Below are 22240 nucleotides of genomic sequence, written 5' to 3'. Positions count from 1 at the left end.
AACACAGACAACATACACACACACACACACACACACACACACACACACACACACACACACACACACACACACACACAGAGGACATGCATGCAGAACTATATGGAAATGGGAGAGGAGGTTTCTCCATGTTGACCCTGGGAAATGGGACAGTGTATGATTTGATGATGTGCAGATTGCAACATATTTAATTTTGAGCTCCATAAATACAAATCTAATGACTCGACATGACAGTGAGGCTGTACCCAAATCTTGAGTTATAAAAGTTAGGTGAAAAGAAATGCCCATGCAGAACCCCTAAAAAACAAAGTTTTGCAAATGTGATGAAATATTGAGCACTGAATACAGACATTTCTTGGGTTACACATCAGCCCAGGTTCACGTGTCTGTAACCTCATCGCACATGAAACGCATAACACACCACAAACCCACACCGGGACGCGGCCCGCCATCACTGTGATCGGCTGAGCTGCATCAGGGTTCAGCCTTCAGGCAGCGGACACCTGAGAGGTGCGAGCAGGACTTGTTGGATTATCTCAGACAGTCTAACGACACACACACACGCACACGCACACACACACAGTTGGGTGGGAATCGTCCTAATCACATATTCTCCACAGGCAGACAGGAGATATTAGGAGCAGGTCTTAACTTTATCTTGTTCGTTGGGTTGCTTGATATTTTCTTCCTCTGAGATACGTTTAATCTCTCTTAAAGAGACACAGAAGGGAGACTAAGTGGTTTGCAGTGAAGGCCTGAGAGCGAGGAGGCAGTGGCAGCACTTGCGGCCAGTTTCCTACCTCCCTCTCCAAGGACATGATGGTCCGGAGCAGTAGCATACGGAACCGTATTCCAGTGCACGTGTACTAGCGCTCACAATGGAGAGATCTATCGTGCTGTTGGAGGTTTAATTCGGTGGCTCAGCGGTTTGTTTTTTGTCAAGACATATGATCTTATCGTTGAGAATTACAGCACAGAATGTAACAAGTTTGCGCTTTGTCAATGACTCTGGCCGTTTGACAAGAGGAGACGAGATGTCTGTGGAGCACTCTGATCTCTAACGTTGGATGGCTGTGTGTTGGTCTCCGGTCGAGCTTTCACAAATGTTTCCTCGCTCCATCTGTTTCGGCTCCTTCAAAAACCGACTAGATTAGCTTTTGTCGTCACGTTATCAGGTTCCCTAATAAAACTAACTCTGCTTCTGCTGATCCGTGCTGTAACTCTGCTGCTGCTGCTGCTCTGTGCTGTCACTCTGCTGCTGCTCTGTGCTGTCACTCTGCTGCTGCTCCGTGCTGTAACTCTGCTGCTGCTCCGTGCTGTCACTCTGCTGCTGCTCCGTGCTGTCACTCTGCTGCTGCTCCGTGCTGTCACTCTGCTGCTGCTCCGTGCTGTCACTCTGCTGCTGCTCCGTGCTGTCACTCTGCTGCTGCTCCGTGCTGTCACTCTGCTGCTGCTCCGTGCTGTCACTCTGCTGCTGCTCCGTGCTGTCACTCTGCTTCTACAGAGATGTCCAGGCCTACACGTCAGATTATAAATAAGAACAAGATGTAAAAATGTTCATTCCTTTCAATATCGCAACCCATACCTTTTCAAAATTCCTAAGTCCTGTGGTTTCAAAGGAAATCTTCTCCATGGTTAAATTGTAGCTCAAAGTACCTCAAGGATAACTTTTGGGCCCTGTTAGAGTTGAGCTATGTCCTGTGTGCCTCCACTGGGCAATGTATTCAATGCAGTGCCATGTTCTCTAGAGTAAATGATTAATATATCTACAGAAAAATAATGATCACATAATCCTGCCTTACATTTAGAAATAAGTATATTGACAGCTTTAATATTTAAATTTGAGTACTTGCTGAGCTGCATAGGTGACAGTCCTGATGCTGGAGATGAAGGTGTGCTCATAACACCAATTTAGAGATCACAAAGTACCTTCAAGGTCAGGCAAAGGTCAAACTAGGAAGGACTTTGAGGCAGAGCCATACAAGTCGGTCTTGCTGCTGGACTTCACTGCTTCTCTTTGTTCTCTTTGCACCACCTCTCCTCTCAGGCGAGGAGAGGGTCGACATGAAAGGCAGACGCACACGACCTGGGCCAGAGATGAAAAGCTGGCATGAGCAAAAGTCAAAGCGAGCGAGGAGTCCTGTTCTCACCGGCCGGCCTTTTGAGTTTCACTCTGGCCAGAGTCCAGGCAGACATCATTACCACAGCACGAGATTCCAACGTGCCTTTTATGTGCCTTTTACTCTAAATACCAATCACTAGTCTGAACATCCAGAAGCTTTATTATTTCGTCATTTAAGTGCAACACATTTCTCCTGTCTATGATATGTTACTGTAGAAAAGATAAATGTTCATAATTCATCGAGCTGTCATCCTCTTCTGATAAGTTAGAAGTGATGTTGACTTTTAGACTTAAATGGGAGTTCAATGTCAAGTTATTGCCACAAATGGCATTCTCAACTCATTTATGCCGGCACCTTATTTGTTCAGTTTGATAAAATTTCTTCTTTTTTTTTGTCAACCACGTGTCTCTTAATACTTTCTGACTTCCCTTTGGCACTGGACTCCAAACATAAACTTGAACATCTGTAAAACCTCTTAAAACATCTAACAAAAAACTTAGCACAGAGGCTTTGGATTCACTTGAGTTGTCTCTTTGGCACTGAGGGATAAAATAATCACTCTTAAGTGAAGATTATTTTGAGCTCATTTTATGTGTGAGTGGTTTTGGGCTATTTAAAGAAATTAAAATAAAAAATAATTTATATTTGCAGTTGTGATATTTTACTTTGACTATGGTTGGTGATGAAGCATTCAATCGTTCAATTTGACTCAAGAACTACTCTGGGGGAAGGGGTGGGGGACATGTCAACAGTTTTTGACACATAGAACAAATGCACCTCATCTGAATGCATGAAAAAATAACTTCTCTGCGTTTGGATGGCAAATACTTCTGTTCTGTAAACTGCTCAGAATCCCCTTTTATTTGATGGAGCATCCGTTTTCCTGTCATCCCCAATTCATGCAATTTGAATGCAGAAAACATTTTCTTTTAAGAATAGGTTCAAATATGACATTTATACTGCTTGTTTTTTGCCCCAAACTGCATTCAATTCGTGTGGCATGTCTGATGGGGAGACGTACCCATTAACCCATTGTCATTCCCATGAGAGGTCACACCATCCCAGTTTTCCCCTCGCCTAAATTTAGCCGAATTTCGGAGTGCGTTTTAGCCTCTTTTCCGGCAGGTTAGCATGACATGGATCATGCCAATGTATTTCTTCTCGTTTCATATTCTAACACTACCTTCCCTCCTGCTCTATGAATCAGCCTGCTACCTCTGCATCACGGTAAAGTCGGTGTGGCCAGGAAGAGGTTGCTGTCGTTGCATCAGGATTACGAAGGCCTTAACATAGGATTCACATCATTTCAGTGACCCTTGTGCCCTGTATGGAAACGTCTGCATTCATTATTTTTCTCCCCTCATTTATTCACATTTTTCTTGTTCATCTGTCTTATATGGTAAGTAGATGGATAGATGAATACTAGTAAACTGCCACCAACTGCGATTTGTTGTCTGAACAGCAGTTGGCGTTTTCATGGAGGTCCTCATCGCTTTTATTTCCATCCCATGGGAAAACCACCCATGACAACACCCCTACATTGTCTTTACTGCCTTTTATATTAATTCTCACTGCTGGATGCAACCACAACAAGGTGTCTGTTATTGAAAGCAAGCAAACAGTTCTTTTTATTAAATCTCAATACAGTTTAAAGTACTGTTCCTGGTTCAGTCAACTCTACCTTGCCCCTTTTTTTTTTCTTGCCAAGCTCGTCATTCCTGACAAGGATAATCTTTCCTTCAGGGATTATGAAGATATCCAGTAGTCATCACTTTTTGTCAGCTTAGCTCATATTAGCCAGCAACCCGTGGCTTAACAGTCTGAGCTTTGTATCTCAGTTCAAAAGGAACACCGAAGATTTGTGCCCTGGTTCAGCCATAAGTCGGTTAAACCAGCATAGTGGTCGTTCACAACCCCCAGTTCCACGGTTCAAAGCCCAATCAGTAAAGATGAAGGGCCCAACTGTTGCCAAAGCTACTCCAGTAATACCTCTTTCTTTAAGAAAATAAACGTTGAGTAGAGATATATTGGAGCTGGCAGGATTTGGCCTCCTGTCCTCGCCACCTGCTGTGGAGGAATACAAATCGTCAGTAGTTACGTTCACATCTTGGGTAGGTAGATCCTCAGTAGTTTTCCCATTTTGAAGGTCAGAACAAATTCCAGCTGTGACTTAATTGCCCCATTGTAATAATCAGAAGCTGGACTGGTGTATTGCCTCTGAAACCAAACCCAGTGGCCTGTAAAAACGTACGATATACCCCGCCAGCGTCTGAGGAGCAGAACTCAAGATGAGTGATTCACCGTGACACACAGCAAAGGTTTCGCAATCAGAAAAGGACATGCACCCACCAAACAAAGTAAAGCGCTGAATAAACAGTGTTTGCTTTCGATGGGCGCCCGACTCCCTGGTGTGGCACACAGTGACGGGCATGCAGAGCATTGAGCTTCTGATTTGTGAGTCTTTCCCATTGCTCAAAAAGCCCGAAGGCTGGTTGACTGAATTAGGAGTTAGTGTTATCTCCCCAGCGGAGGCAGAGTGCTGATTGCTGCCCTCATTGGTAGTGAGGAGCACGTCTGCCTGGTGTAATAGCTGCCATAGAAACCACATCAGCCAAGTAATTGTTTAGGCAACCTCAGAAAATTAAGAGGACAACATTAAAATTCTTTCGCTTGGCTGCTGCCTGCTTTCTCTGGGGCACTTTTTTATATCAAATGTTCAATTTGTGGTGCTGCAGAATGCCAGCAGATTGACAGCTTTGAAACCAGAGCAAACCAGGTCTATTCAGTGTTTTTATTGTAATGCTTTTTGCTTTTGACTTGGTTCCCAGAGTGTTACAACAGCAAACCACAGGGTTACATGTACTGTACAATTATTGAACAATATTTCAGTCAACAATATTGACAGTGTGGTTCAGTGTCCAGTCATTTGAAGACCGGGCATACAGTACAGCAATGTGGTATTTCTGTTTTGTCCCTACGTTCTGAAGCAGCTGACTCGGGACAGATCTCAGAGCAGCAAACGACAACAGCGTTCCTTTTGTGCTTTTGGTTTACCAACACACAGGTGGAGGTGAATGATTGTCTACTTTTACCTGCCATGGCTGTGTGTTGTTACTTGAAAGGCAGAAGTAACCGATGGCAGATCAAGATGCAGATCCATGGTATCTCTTTCCATTTTGGCTTGATGATTGATGGACTATGCCATTCAATTGCAACAGTTTCTTGAATATTTAATGTCCAAAGAGGAAACTTGCAGATGAATATTACTCGTTTCTCATTGTGATAAATAATGTTCTTGTTGTGATACAACATTATTACAGCAAAAGGGGTTTTGTACTATTTCCAATATTTCTTCCACTTATCTAAATTCCAATTTATCACCACCTAGTTCTAGTTTTGTAGATTTGGTCATCCTTTGTGCTTATGGCTTCGTACTCAGTATGTTAACTGCTGGGAGCTAAGATATAGAATGTAGCCACATTGTTATTGGAAGTCTGACGAGGCAAGAAAGTTGAACAGTCAGACGGTTGAAGAGGTCGTAAAGGTCGTTCGCCATCATGTTATAATTTATGGACGACTATGACCAGTTACCCCCATTTTTGATGGAAAACAATCATCACAGTTTATTTTTAGACACACTTCCTATTTTATCTTTGACTTACCGTCTTGTCTTTCTATTGTGCACATTTATGGTGCAACGAGGGCTTAATGCCAACAATTCAACAATGCATATATATATATAAACAAACAAACATGTTTGGAAGTAATAAACTTCATGGATAACAGTAAATCAATGACTTATTTGGACCCACGAAATGAGATTGGGGTTTTCAATGGTTCTCAGGTGAAATCATCTGAAAGGTGACATCACCCTGGAAGCTCACAGGCCTGCATGTCCTCTGCTTCTCAGTGGATGCAGTAGCAGCAATATCATCATCTCTTCCGTATCTCCAGGATGCTACGGCGTGGACGGCGAGAGCGACTCGATCATGAGCTCCGCCTCAGAGAATTCGACAGAGCCGTGGTTCTGTGATGCCTGCAAGAACGGAGTGACTCCCAGCTGTGAGCTGTGCCCCAACCAGGACGGCATCTTCAAAGAGACGGACGCCGGGAGGTGGGATACAATAACACATTAACCCGGTGGTCAGCCGCTATTTACGAGAGGCAGCGAGTGGAACATGTTCAGAGACAAATAATGCCCAATGACCTCAGCTGCTTGAAATGCTGAAGGCAATATACGTACAAGCTAAATTGTATATACAGTATACTCAGCAGTGGAGAGAAAAGGAAGTTGGATTAAGAAGGCGTGAGAGAGAACTGGCAGCGAGAGAAGAGGATGGAGGGAGGAGAAGAGATAGAGAAAGAAAAGGAGTGAGAGAAAAGAGTGTGTTATGTGAAGCGTGGAGACTTCAGCCACGTTATCGCTGATAGTGCTCCTCAGCCAGGCTGCACCCGAATTTACTACTTCACTAGAGCATGAAAAACACAGCAAATTAAACTGTGAAGCGGTTGCTTGCTAGAGATGGATATCTTTATATTGGACTTTGGATTCTCTTCCCTAAAAGTCCGCATTTGAAATTGTGTCACACCAACCACAGCTAGAGTCTGGGGCTACATAAATCTATGAATCCATTTCTTTTTGAAGTGAGCAACTCACTGCAGCCGTTTGATGATATGAAGTTTTTTATTGTCTGCACTAATCCACTCTACAAAATGCAAAAATAACCACAGCCGTAGATTTTAATCAATTTGATGGCATTGCTTGAAATCGGTGACTGGAAATCAATACATTTCAAATGTCACCTTTTTAAAACTAGGAAGGCCAAGGTTTTCATACCAATGTGTTTTAGTAGTTTTTCTGTTTATCGACAACAAACCAGTTCATCAACCAATTAGATTTTCTTCCTCTTCACTTTTAGATGGGTGCATGTGGTCTGTGCACTTTACGTTCCCGGCGTAGCTTTTGGAGACATCGATAAACTACGACCAGTGACCCTCACAGAGATGAATTATTCAAAATACGGGGCCAAGGCAAGTACTCTTTGTCCATATGTATGCAGGTGGGAGTATACATTCCTGTTGCGAGGCCACTTTGTTTTTGATTAGTGCTTCATGATTGTGTATCTAAATATATTGACTATGTTTCATCATTCCTGCTTAGTTATTGTCCACTAGAATTAGAAAATGTACATTTCATAATGAATATTTCGGATGCTCATTTCCAATGAAAATCTCAAAGAATGTTTTAAAATATGCATCATTGCATGCAAGGCTTTGCATGATGGTTGAAGGACTTGAAGCCCTGAAAAGGTTTCTAGAGTCAGTGAAAGCTTTAAAGGCCTGAAGGTGTCAGTTGATAAGCAAAGTGATGAGACAGCAGTGATCTGAAGCCTCAGGTATGGTAGCCCATGTCTGATGAAAAGAAGTCATAATATATACATATGTGTGTGTCTATATCAGCCCCGCAGCGATCAGCTATTAAACAGTTCAGTAGACGTAGTGACATAACCCACGGCCCACCACTGGTCTCTCTCTCTCTCTCCTCTCTCTCTCTCTCTCTCTCTTTGGAAGTAATAAACTTCATGGATAACAGTAAATCAATGACTTATTTGGACCCACAAAATGAGATTGAGGTTTTCAATGGTTCTCAGGTGAAATCATCTGAAAGGTGAAATCACCCTGGAAGCTCACAGGCCTGCATGTCCTCTGCTTCTCAGTTATTTATATATATATATATATATATATATATATATATATATATATATATATATATATATATATATATATATATATATATATATATATATATATATATAGTTATTTTTAGTTATTAAGTTTGTATTTTGAGAAATATGGTTTTCATTTTTAGACATTAAGTCATAATTTTGAGCTTGTCATTTTGAGGTATTATATTAAGAAAATGTATTGATTTGAGAATGTTTCTCATTACTTTGTGATACAAAGTTATCATTTTAAGAAAGTCCTCATGATAGGGATGTAGAGGATATATTTGTTTTCATGACATTGGCCATGCTCGGGTGAAGCTGCGATGCTAAAACCACTTAAGTTGTTTGAAGAACGAGATGAAGTTGAACTGTCAGCTAAAGAGTAACAGATGAAGGCAGTTGAAATGTCTGTTTATTTGTGAGCGATGAAAACTGCCAGTTTCCTCTTGAAATGTGACTTGAAGTGGAACAGCTGGAGAGTTGTGTTTGCACTTCAAGTGTCACAAATAGTTGAAGTGTCACGTAGTCTAATAGCAGGCCTTTCTCACAGAAGACATTTGGACTCGTCCTTGTAGGGAAATGCGCAGTGTTACTAATAACTAATAATGTTCATTGTACGTGTCAGTGACAGTGCATGCACAATATCTGAACACTAAAATGAAAGCAGCTCAAATGGAATTCAGCCATCATTCATTTCATTTGTTACATCTGTGCTTTTCTAACTGTGTCCAGTCCAAAAGGCCTTTAGCTAAATGTAGTAGTAAAGCTACCTTTGTGGTGATAGCTAAAAGTGTGTTTTCCCCATCGCTGCAGCTCCAACTTCAAGTCTCCCTGTTGTCTTGTGTTGCGATTAGGAGTGCAGCTTCTGTGAGGACGCACGCTTTGCCCGGACCGGTGTGTGCATCAGCTGTGATGCGGGAATGTGTCGCTCCTATTTCCATGTCACCTGCGCTCAGAGGGAGGGGCTCCTGTCTGAGGCTGCAGCAGAGGAGGTGAGTACTTCACCTTTCTAAAGGGAGAAAGACTCAAATCAACATTTTAGGTAACGTGCTCCTTGGCAACTGTCAGGGTTAGCAACCGTTTGAAGAGTTGAGGTTCATGAGGCAGACACAACACACCTAACACAAGTACTGCTGATTCTGTTGCCAGCACTGGCCTGTCCATCAAAACAGGAGTCAGAGCAGATACAGTGGCATGTCTGCTCTGACAAGTTTGAGCTAACCAGCTAAGCTAACAGAAATCCGTCACAATAGCTCACCAAGCTAGTTGGCTAGTAAACTCAGTCAGCTAAGAAATGTTGATATATTAAATGTTGTTGTTCCTAGCCATTACATAAATAAAACATGATTTTATTTTGTGGTTAATAATATTTCTTCTAGCTTTCACTTTTTTCCTGCTTTCTGATGTTAGATAACAATTCACAAAGATTGAGTTTATGTTAACGACACAACATGAATAGTGAGTCACACATAACCATCATATAAAATGATCATGGCATGTACAAACCACATAATCCAAACTGTACACATTCAAAATGAATCAAATGATAGTTAATACATCTATAAAGAGAGTATGAATCCGGGTTGTCTTACCTTACCATTGTCGTGAACACGATACCTCAGAAACTCACTGAGGGAATTTCAATAGGTCTGGCTCAAGCATCGACTGAAGGATGAACTCATTAGAATTTGGAGGTCAAAGCTCACTGTGAACTCAATGATATGTATGCTAATTATGACAATTTCACCCAGATGTCTAATAGGATAAATAGATGCAACTTGACTGGTTGGCGGAGGCGTATAACCGTGAGCCGGTACTTAAAGTTTAGATGCAGTATTTAAAAAAAGGACTGATTTTGATACTCATGGTCCATTTTGCTGAGCGGTTCATGTAAGTACCACACATCACCTACTTCTTCACAATAAGCATCCAGAAAAGTGCCTCCCCCACTGCAAACCACTTAATCCATTCAATCGCACAAAAAGGCTTCCGTCAACATGCTGATGTCAACCAGACAACCAGTTGGGTTAAATGGTTGCAGGAGGCCAGCAGCTAGAAAACCTGCTTCTGCTTGTTGTAATGTTCCTACTGTGACAGAGGAGGAGCGAAGGGTCTGTGCTCTAAAATGGCAGCGCGTTTCCATTCATTACCGAGTGTTACAACTGTTAATGCGTGCGTTTGTTTCTGCCTCCTCAGGATATTGCAGATCCGTTCTTTGCGTACTGCAAACAGCACGCTGACCGCTTTGACAGGAAGTGGAAAAGGAAGAATTATCTGGCTTTACAGTCGTACTGCAAAGTCTCCCTGCAGGAGAGAGAGAAGCAGCTCACTCCTGAAGCCCAGGTACTGTTGATTCATTCATGTCAGAACAGTCTTCAAACATGAACATGTGTGTTTGTACCTCTGTCCAAATGTGCTCATGTGACTTTACAAAGAAAAGAAGATGATGAGAATATCCCGTTGTTTGGACAATCTGCGGATGTTCACTCCCTTAGTAGAGTCTGGATTATGATTAGGTTTAGCGCAGGAATGTAACGAGTTTAGCGGTTTACAGCTGTATGTGTACACCCCACCGCAGGCCCGAATCACTACCCGCCTGCAGCAGTACAGGGCGAAAGCCGAGCTGTCCAGAAACACTCGGCCTCAGGCGTGGGTGCCCCGGGAGAAGCTGCCGCGACCCCTGACCTCTAGTGCCTCGGCCATCAGAAAGCTGATGAGGAAAGCGGAGCTGATGGGCATCAGCACCGATATTTTCCCCGTGGACACGTCCGACGCCAACGCCAGCCTGGACGGACGCAGGAAGCACAAGCAGCCCGCCCTCACAGCAGACTTCGTCAACTACTACCTGGGTGAGGAAACTCATATTCGTTTCCAGTCACTGCAAGGGATTTGTGTTTTTTCCTCTCAGATTGTAGAAATATAACTCTTTGAAAGGGAAATAAATAAATATATTACTAGGAATGCTCGTGGAGAGTATTTCCAGATAGATTTCATAAAGATCAGATTTGTATGAATAGTATTAAACTACATAAAACGCAGGTGAAAGGAAAATGACTCCATTAAGACAAGAGATTACAGATAGCGCAAGTGACTGTTGTGATGAGCGCAACAGTCAAACTGCCTGTGATCAAAAAGCAGCAGTGACACGAGCGGCACTGCTTTCCTTTCCTTCTCCTCCGTTCTCCTGCAGAGCCGCATGAGGATGAGCTTAAAACCTGATGCTTATCTGTACGTTCGCTGACAGTCCCTCTTATGGCTGCCCCGTCCGTGCACAGGAATTCATGGATATGCATTTGAAGCATCAGCAACATTTTAAAGTAGGAAGCTTCTAATCTTCTAATTCTTTTAGAAGAATTTTTAGATCCAAAGTGCAAAATGAAGTCGGGTGTCACGATTGTAATTTGAACAAAGCTGAAAGGGTTTTGGTTTTTTTTCCTTCTCAATATTGTATATATATATATATATATATATATATATATATATATATATATATATATATATATATATATGAGGTTATACATAGTGGATAGGTCATAATAGGTCGTCACGTTTGGATAAACGAGCAGGAGTATGAGGTTTCTCCAACTGCCATCTATTGGCGGTAATACACTGACTCTGGATAAGAACCTTGTACAACCCCATTTCAAAACACCCAATAGCCCTAAGAGTTACTACGGGAACCTTTTTTTTCTTCTCCCCAAATAAATGACGGTGAAGCCAGATGTGCGAGATGCCTCACCAGTAACCTTGCAGCACAAAGCCTATCTCCCATCAGTACACTCTCTCATGTGCGTTTTCCTGTATATATAGATTGTGATCGTACTATTGATTTTTGTCCCATTTATATTCAGAGCGGAACATGCGAATGATCCAGATCCAGGACAACATCTCTGAACAGAAGAACTTAAAAGACAAGCTGGAGAGCGAGCAAGAAAAACTGCACGTGGAGTACAACAAGGTGAGCTACACGACTCTAACGCCAGAGGACGGCTCCTCTCTGCTGCGTGACGTTCATGACATACTACACAAACAAGACTATATGAACAGAGCGTGATCCCTTCTGGATACACCTGCTACTGCTGGAATAGGCTCCACCCACTAGTGTCAATCAAAAGAAAATGTGTGTCTTCAAGTATATTGCTCGGTTATATTCCCGGTGTTTATTAATATTTTGAAAATGGTTTTAATATTATTTATTAATTATATAAAAAGTAAGTAAAATCTGAACAATTGACAATCATGGTGAAAATAAAATTCTAGCGTGAATCTACAACCATGTTAGCAGTTCTGTGTTGATGTTGATGCCAAGATCACCATCGTAGTGTGTTAGCATAATAACGTTTGATAATTGGCACAAAATTCGGTATTTGGTCATAAAACAAAGTATTGGACAAGTTAAAATGTGTTGGTCTTAAAAGGAGGTGTGGTCAGGGGCCATGGTCAATGGCACAGTATTTTGCTGCAATATAAAGAAGGCATTATTATCGTTTGGTCATTCTTTTACCAAGTAGACGGCCATCTTACCTCAGTTTCTCATGGAGACGGTTCCGCTTATCTTGTGTTATCTTGTGCAGTATCACCTAGACATTAGACATGGCGTCACTATGCTGCGTGGGGAGCTCCCTTGTGAGCCTTTCTCTCATCTGCACTTCAACATGTGACCTCTGTAGAAGCAGCCGGTCCATCTGTCAACACGAGGAAAGGAACACAGCAGCGGAGTAAAAGTCACAAGAGTTAATGTTGCGTTCAGTCGTCTGCCGTGCGTGTTAAGCGTTATTAATGGAGTGTGTGTTGCTAATTGCACTTCTTGAGCTGCTCTTACATGACTTTGGCCTTGGAGGAAACGCCAGTAGAGGAATGCCATTACAAGTCTGGCTTTGACTGATATATAGTAGTAGAGCCCAGTGCAAGGTTGACTTTGTGATACAAAGTTCTACTCATGCAGATCATATGAATATTGAACTGTTACGTTGACTGCACAATTTGGTGCCACTGTGCACATTCTCACATATATAAGGCTGCTGTTCTGCCCAGGTTGCATCGAAGTCAATGAGAAAATGACTCTACTTCTCTCTTGATGTATGCCCTCAGTAAACATTGTAAACATGAGTTTATGTCTCAATCTCTAGTTTCAAGTCTTCTTCTAAACAGCATGATGTTCATTTAGTCCATTATGGTTATTTAGAGTCAAACAGACCATAAAGCAAGGGGTGCTTTAGGTCGTCTCCACGTCACTCTTCCACATTCCAAATATGGTAACTTCTGTTGGTTGATTGAAAAAACCCAACATGGTGACAGCTGTAATCCAAGATGGCGACTGCGAAGTCGCCGAACTTGAGGCTTCAAAACATCACAAAACAATGGGGACGTCATGATGACTACGTCCACTTCTTACATACAGTCTGGTTCTACCCTTGTGACTGAGCCAATTGATCCAGCACGAGGCAGTAACATAGTATCAGACAGGCTTTTGATTGGGTTGGATCCAGATGTAAGAGAACCTCATTTAAAATCACACAGAGATGTATTAATTAGAGCCGTAACAGAGATGCACACACAAATCAAGGTTCGGGGGGAGTTTGGTGCAGTGGAAAAAAAAAACACAAACAGACAGTAATGCAAGTCTCAAAGATCTACAGCTCCCATATTTTTACAGAATATCTGATATTATCAACTGGCAACTCTAGTAAACAGTTTTTATTATTAAAGATGAAGAATATTTCAAAGACTTTTCCCTCAAGACAGCAGATTCACAATAGGCTATAAAACTGAAAAGCATATATTATCATATGAAATGTAATAAATACAAAATTATATATATATATATATATATATATATATATATATATATATATATATATATATATATTTATATATATATATATATATATATTTATATATATATATATATATATATATATATATATATATATATATATATATATATATATATATATATATATATTTATATATATATATATAGAGTCAAACAGATATATATATGAACAAAGGTAGATCATATATATATATATATATATATATATATATATATTTATATATATATATATATATATATATATATATATATATATATATATATATATATATATATAGACATTTTGTATATTGTGTGTGTGTAAAATTCCCTGCTCTGATATGCTTAATGAAGTCCGAGTGTGCTCGTCGAGGTGTCCCAGCCTCACGTTGTCTCCTCCCCTCCTGCAGCTCTGTGACTCCCTGAAGGAGCTGCTCAATGTGAACGGAGAGCTGCGGAGTGACGGCCAGGCCATGTGGACTCTGCTGGGCGGCATCCTGGGCCAGGTACCACCACCATCACTGCCTCTTCACACACCGTCTCCCCCTGTGTCTGTCCTGCTCTCCACGCACAGATCAGCTGTTGAGAACGTTTAAAGAACACTCCTGTTTGCAGAATTCATTTTTTAGCGTAGCACTGATTTGTGATGGAGAGTTAATCAGATTGGGAGCTGCGCGGCCAGCAGGGTTATTACAGACTGTGCGCTCTGCAATAACCCTGCTTTTTATAAAAATCCTTTCACTTTGCACTAACTGATTGACCTGTCATTCGCCATGAAGTCAGACCTGACTGTGGGGAAGTAAAAGCCGTCTCCCGCTTCCCGTTCCTATGGTAACCAATTGCCAAGATGTGCCACTATGGCTGATGGGTTTTTTAATGAATTTGAACTGCAATCTACAAAAATAGACTGAGAGCTTTGTTTTTTTTCTTTTGGGAGGACAGGCTGAAACTTGAGTTTACATACGGCATCCCTGTGACTCCTGCAGCGTTCAGGTGTATATGGTGCTAACACAGCAGCATCGGCCCAACACTCCTGTCTCTGACAAATATGGTGCCCAAAAGGGTTTAGTGTAAAATATACAGCTTGTAATATATATTCAGGTTAGTCAAACACACACACACACATATATATATATATATATATATATATATATATATATATATATATATATATATATATATATATAACAAAGGTAGATCAAATCAAGCTTTCTGATTAGTTGAGAGTGAGTCATAGGGTGTAGGTTATTCAGCCATAAAGTACTGTACAGCCTGTTTACTTTAACCAGCGTTCCATATCAGTGCGAACTGAAAATAACAGGTAGATTTAAATTGTGCGACCATTAGTTGTCATTTCCAGCTTGACAGTTACAAAACATGTGTAGCGGGGGTTTCTCTTGCGCCTATACTTTTATAATAATACAATAACAACACGCTGCTTTGTTGGGTAAGACAAGACGGCAACCACTTTATTCTTGTTTCATTTTTCACTCGAACAAATCCTCCTCATCTCCTTCCATTTCCCCTCCACAATAAAAGCCCCAGCTGTTTACGTACACAATCTAATAGCTTACACATGTTTCGTGTAAACTTTGATATTTTGGGGAGAATGACTTTTGATGAGAATGTCAGCGGCGAATAATGTGTTAGTGGTCCCTGTTCCTGCTGTACAGTCACACGTTGATACTGCTTACGATCAGGAGAGCAGACTAGTTAACGCTCTGAGAGCAGACTAGTTAAAGCTCTGAGAGCAGACTAGTTAATGCTCTGAGAGCAGACTAGTTAACGCTCTGAGAGCAGACTAGTTAATGCTCTGAGAGCAGACTAGTTAACGCGCTGAGAGCAGACTAGTTAATGCTCTGAGAACAGACTAGGTAATGCTCTGAGAGCAGACTAGTTAATGCTCTGAGAGCAGACTAGTTAAAGCTCTGAGAACAGACTAGTTAACGCTCTGAGAGCAGACTAGTTAACGCTCTGAGAGCAGACTAGTTAACGCTCGGAGAGCAGACTAGTTAACGCTCTGAGAGCAGACTAATCAGCGGGGAGCGAGCGTGAAAAAAACCGGAAACGAGGATGAGGAACGAAAAAGGTTTGATCACAATATAGTGATGATTTCCAGTGAAAGATAATCACCGTCGGCAATTTCCCGATGTGAGGCAAGTTCTCTAAACATCCTGGAGGGGAAATAACGGAGAAAAGACGGACAGAAGCAGCGAGAGCACTTATTTTCATCGCTGGCCGGGTGTCATCCTCCACCCTGCTTTCAACCAGCTTTACTGACCAGGTAGTCCGTTTCATAGTCCCGTATGTGCATCCCGTATGTGTTGAGCATTGCGATGCAACGCTCAACACATACGGGACTATTTTCTCTCGGCTACTGAAATGCAATACACAACGTTTGCTGGCTGCAACTCTGCTGGGTTGAAAGGCAGCTTACTCTTAATGTTTATAATGTCGCTGGTAACCGTATTATCAAAGCAATAAGGTATTTGAGCTCGTATCGTATCGTTCAATAATGCACAGTTTAAGGGTGTTGTTAGGCCCGACCCACAGCGGATAATAGTACATTATTGCTGACATAAAACATTACATCAACAACACAGTCATGTCCTTTCCCACAATTCACTCTCCAACATCAACATATCGAAGCTGCTTTTAATGTAAAACATGTTCACGCCCCACATCAACGTAAATAACAGTTACTCATGAAACCCTACACCTTTAATTGTTCAGGATTATTTGAAATATTGGTAAACACATATATTAACACTTATTATTACTATTATCAGTCATTAACAACAAAAACAGGATTATTACAAGTAAAAATTCAGGGAAATATAAATGTATACAGAAAAGAAAGTCTTTCTGGGTTGAGCAACATAGAAGTTAGCAAAGTAAAACATGGTTCGACTCCACTTTGAAAGAGCATCAATCGGAAACTTCAACGCGACCGACCTACGGTGTGTGACTCCATCTCTCGCTCACTCCCACACTCAGACTTTGGCGTTCATAGGATTGGCCCTCTGCTTTGCAGCACTCCAGCCAGCAATAATCCGGGACGTGGATTATACATATAGCTTTTTATGCATTTTTGGTTGTCCATAATATCTTTCAGTATTATGTCTCCGAGTGTCTTTGACCTCTAAGATCAGAGGAAGCTGTTAACTCTGAACCTTACCTACAACTATTATTCATCATTTCCACTGTGGTGCCTGGCACTCCTTTGGGGTTTTTATGTATATAAGTACCAGCTAAAGCCATAAAAAGCCTTATTAAAAGTATGGCCGTTGAGAGTATGAGCCGTGTGGATAAATGGTTGAACGATGCTAATGCGGTGGCGAGGCAGCAGAATGGACAGGAGCTAGAAGGAGACTGGCAGTGAATCTGCAACGACCACCATAAATCACCTAATTATGAACACGTACGATTTAAGTAGCAACATCAGTCACAGCACTGCATGCTTTTGTGTCATCTATCCGACACATTCTCATCTCCTATTTGTCATCCTGCCTGTGCATTTGCAGAAATTATTGATGTCCCCAACCGGGACTCTCATCCCTCTTCCAGTTCACAGTCAGAGCTTTTGTCCCTGATGCTCCTGGCAACTTCACAAGAGAACACTCACAAGACTCACACCAGGCACTTTAAAATGCCATGAGGCACAAACAGCGACTGGGCAGCAGATATTATACTGGGGATGAGTGTTACAGTGTAGTACAGTTTAGTGTTCATTAACGGAAATATAATTGCCAACTTGGCCTTGCAAGCAGATATGCATGGTCTGTTAATATCTGAAAATCACAAATTTACAATCTGTACAGCATCCTCTCTTCCCGGACCTCACAACGGTTCAGGAAAACCCCTTTGATGGGAAAAAGGGAAGAAACCTCAAGGAGAGCAACAGAGGAGGAGTCACTCTCTCAGAAGGGACAGACGTGTGATACATGTTGTGTACAAAATGAACAACATAATACAATTATGACAAAGCTGATCCATATGATAGAAGTCATACGTATGACACTAGTAACACTAATAAGAGCAGAATGATAATACACAAACTATATTAATATACTAAAATTAACAGCAGCAGTAGATATAATATAATAATAATCATAACAAAAACAATAATAGTAATATAAATGTGACTTATAACAATAATAGTAGCAGTAGGTTTCAGGTAGAGCCACTACAGGAGGCACGAAGCAGGAAGTCCCCCTGCAGTCTAGTCCTATGGCTGCATATCTAGGGCTGGACCAAGGAAACCCTGAGCCTGCCCTAACTATAACCCTGAGCCTGCCCTAACTATAACCCTGAGCAGCCCTAACTATAACCCTGAGCCAGTCCTAACTATAAACCTGAGCCAGTCCTAACTATAACCCTGAGTCAGCCCTAACTATAACCCTGAGCCAGTCCTAACTATAAACCTGAGCCAGTCCTAACTATAACCCTGAGCCAGCCCTAACTATAACCCTGAGTCAGCCCTAACTATAACCCTGAGCAGCCCTAACTATAAACCTGAGCAGTCCTAACTATAACCCTGAGCAGCCCTAACTATAACCCTGAGCAGCCCTAACTATAAACCTGAGCAGTCCTAACTATAACCCTGAGCAGCCCTAACTATAAACCTGAGCAGTCCTAACTATAACCCTGAGCAGCCCTAACTATAACCCTGAGCAGCCCTAAGTATATGTGTAATCAAAGAGGACTAAAACTGGTTCCTCAGGGCACTGAGGGCGACCAGGAGTCTCAGTCTATCGCTGACTCAGGCTGGCACAACTATTCCGCCCAGGATTGAACCTTTGGAGGCCTTGGAGAGCATAGCTGCACTAAAACAATCCTCAGTAAATCATTTGCCTCTGAGTCACGAGACTTGACGTGTCTGATAGTTTAGGTAGCGCTCTCTGCTTGAAACCAAAAAAGCAAAAAAGAGAGCGCATGATACTGAAGAAAAAGAACTCCTAAACTAACCACAGCATGCTCTACCACAACATACTTTATTATCTCCAACTAGAATTATATATTGTAGTATGCAGAATGAAATGTGATTATGAAACAATATGAACAGGAATTGCACAAAAGTCACAAGCACAGTATTGCATGAAAATAAATGAATTTTATAAAACCAAAAAGAATAGATACCCGTCTCTGAATGAAGTTGAAGCGTGTGTTATTAACGAATCAGAAATAGGATGGATTATTACATTTTTCACTCTCCTTTTCCAGCCAACAAAATGAATAATGTACTGTTCAGTTGACTTCAGAGGTGAATGTTTCGTAAAAAGAAAAACTAATATAAAAAACACACACGGTGCAGGTCACGATTATTTTCAATATCATACAATAATCTGTGATTTTGCAAAACCCAAACATGTTTCATTTCATAATTATGTATTTATAATGTTAGAAAACAGGGAAAAGCAGCACGTTGTCATAGTTTGGCAAGCTGAAAATGTTGTGTACAGTTATAAACTAAAGTGAGTTTGAGACTTGAAAGGTTGCAAATTTACGCTTAATAACAACACAACAGTGAAGGCTGAGCAATATGTGGGTATGATGTCAATGTGATGATATGAGACTGGATCTCCTCTTAGGCTTTTGGATAGTCACTCATAATGTAATATGGCATACGTGTTGTCTTTTCCTTGTTTTAAAGGCTGCATTACTGTAAAGTGATCAAATGTTTTTGAACTCACTCGACTATATCCACTTTACCAATGATGATTTAAAAAAAATACAGTCCGGATATCAATATTGAGGTATTACATGGGGTGCAGCAATTTGGCTTGTTCAGTTCTAATACCTGTGTTTCATTAATCAACTGCAAGCCCTCACTGTGTGTGCATGTGTGTGTGTATATATATCTATCTATATATGTATGTATGTATATATATATATATATATATGTATGTATGTATGTGTATATATGTATGTGTATATATATATATATATATATATATATATATATATATATATGTATGTATGTGTATATGTATGTGTATATATATATATATATATGTATGTATGTATATATATGTATGTATGTATATATATATATATGTGTGTATATATATATATATATATATATATATATATATGTGTATATATATATATATATATATATATATATATATATATATGTGTATATATATATATGTGTGTGTATATGTGTATATATATATATATGTGTATATGTATATGTATGTATGTGAGTCAATTATCAGTTGAAATAAAGATACTTTTGATTAATCTAACTAAATCAAATCGATTATATTATATCCTGAACTCCTGCTCTGTGATGTCTGGAGTTTTCCTTGAGGACTCAGCAGTGCAGCAGGAAGCCAAACGGCCTCAAGCCTCTCTGAGTGCCTGGCTGTTTCCACTCCCGATTTATAATCTGGACCTTCTAAACGTCTTCATCTGTCTGAGGAAGCATGTTAACAATGCTGAAGCTGCTCCGTATCAGCAGCAGAGACACTGCCTCGTGGCCGGACGCGTGCACACTGCAGTCCGGGTTGAGGAGATAGCCCCGGCAGCCCCGTGTGCTGCGGCCGCCCCGTTGCCCGCATCTATCAGGCCTCCCTGCGGCGACGCTCCCTCGGCGCTGCAGGCAGAGCGAGCACGCCCAGATTAGAGCTTCCTCGAGGGAAACCTTGTCTGTTTAGTGACAAACTCGGTCCCTACGAGATAAGTTTTCTAATTAACCTGCGTGGCAGCAATGCACCTGAGATACATGGGAGAATAAACTGTCTGTCTGCGGCTGCTGTTCACCTGCCACATGCAAGAGGCTCCCCTCACAACTCTGCTGGGAGGGAACTTTCACAGCTCTGCTTTGGCCAACAAGATGGACAGCGTAAACTCTCACAATCAAAAAGCAGGGGATCAGTAAAGTGTCACTTGTTGGTAATACAACTACATCCCACAATTTGACTTTTCATTCTAAGGGTGTAGTGGATGTGGAATATTCAACAAGGCTGCACATTAGATGATAAACAGTTTTCTCCTCAACAACATGAATTCTTCCTGAAACTGATTGGACAAACAAGACTTTCTAAAAATATTGATGGCAACAAACACAATCAGTTTAAGTGACATCATTTAACATAAGATTACATTTAGGAACTAAGCCAGTTTTGTAAAAATATGGAAAACAACAATTTGATATTAATGTATTAAGTCTCAATCTCAGGGTTGCTGTGGAGTTATTGTCATGGTGTACAGTGACTTCACAGTCAGAATAATGTTTCCACCACTGAGTGAAGTTCACATCACACGGGTGATGTAAGTGTTGCACGCTTGGACACAAGAAGGGACTTCAAGGCGTGCATAAGTTGGAAAGAACGTATTTCATTATCTGAAAGCAGAAATACATTCACAACGTACACAACGTTGCCACATACTGCAGGCTAGTTTGCTCGACTAAACATTCTCCTTCTATCTTAAATACAGATACACATAACACGTCAGCTTCCACTCTAACTCAAACAACTTCATTTAAGCTGGCGACATTCTGCACATTAACACACTCTCATTCTCACAGGCTACAGGTGCTCACTGGCTCTCTGTCCACAGACACCTGGTTACATCCGACTCACAAAACGCCAAATAAACTATTATCTTCATTCCTTATAGTCTGTTACTCTTCCGGTTGCAATACATTTGTGTTGTTTTGTGCAATTTTTTCACCTCTTTAACTTACAGAAATACATGCACGTCCTCAACGTAACTGCATACTTTTGGTCTATGGAATGAAGAAAGTTTAATGTTCCTCTCCAAAGCACCCTGCAGCTGACTGAAGGGCCCGTATGAGCTTCACTCCTTGTGACCAGACATTAACAATATGTCAGTTTCTATTGCAGATGAATAAAGAAAACGATTAACAAACAATACAAATATTACATTAGAATATGGGATGTGTCCACTTCCCATTATTAGTATGTCCATGTCATTTTTTAAAGATATAATCTCTATTACAAACACTATTCCATTTGCAGGTGTGAGCACAGAAGTGAAGGTGTGATGTGAAACTCTCTGTGATGCTAGCTTTGTTTTCCTCATTTCAAAAGCGATACGATTCAGCAGCAGCACCGTGTCAGCTTTTCTAACTTCATTCTAAAAGATCCAACGACTCCAGAGTTGATAGTTTTGAGTAGCACCACTTCCTTCAGAAAGTAACAACCCGTGTGCAAACCGTGTGTCCTGTGGGTCACCAGGAGGACAGGCTCTGGGTTAAGCCGGGACAGGCTCTTTGTTTTTGGGAAGAAATGTTTCTGCTCATAGGTGTAACATGAACACACGTGTGCGTCTTTTTTTGGCAGAAACTGAACACCCCAGCTGTTCTGAAAGCCCCTAAAGAGAGGAAGCCCAGCAAGAAGGAGGGAGGATCCCCAGGGAAATCATCCAGCCTGCCAGCAATCCTCTACAGGTGAACACACGATGTCCTGAGAGATGCTGAGCAACAAATAGGAAGGATTAAAGATGAAGGTTAAATGTTAAAGTAAATATAGTGAAACTAGGGTGCAGTTGTTTTAAATATCATCCAATGCCAGAGGCAGACACGTGTGTTTCCCTGCAGACGCCCT

At 41.1% G+C, this 22240-nt stretch overlaps 1 protein-coding gene across 4 annotated transcripts in view; it reads left to right on the top strand.

Moving 5' to 3' along the window:
* Nucleotides 1–22240, top strand: part of phf14 (PHD finger protein 14) — a 78480-nt gene that overhangs the window by 4978 nt on the left and 51262 nt on the right. For all 4 annotated transcript variants that reach the window (XM_068575425.1, XM_068575424.1, XM_068575426.1 and 1 more), the window contains exons 5-12: nt 6075–6234; nt 7040–7151; nt 8701–8838; nt 10043–10189; nt 10425–10695; nt 11698–11804; nt 14072–14167; nt 21977–22083. In XM_068575425.1, the coding sequence (XP_068431526.1) occupies nt 6075–6234; nt 7040–7151; nt 8701–8838; nt 10043–10189; nt 10425–10695; nt 11698–11804; nt 14072–14167; nt 21977–22083 (1138 nt within the window). The remainder of the gene's footprint in view (nt 1–6074; nt 6235–7039; nt 7152–8700; nt 8839–10042; nt 10190–10424; nt 10696–11697; nt 11805–14071; nt 14168–21976; nt 22084–22240) is intronic.

Source organism: Clinocottus analis, unplaced genomic scaffold (genome assembly GCF_023055335.1).
Source record: "Clinocottus analis isolate CAN_PGR_092001 unplaced genomic scaffold, fCliAna1.0.p SCAF_14, whole genome shotgun sequence".
Classification (NCBI taxonomy): domain Eukaryota; kingdom Metazoa; phylum Chordata; class Actinopteri; order Perciformes; family Cottidae; genus Clinocottus; species Clinocottus analis.
Note: the sequence above shows the minus strand (reverse complement) of the source record. Positions and strands in the feature narration are given on the sequence as shown.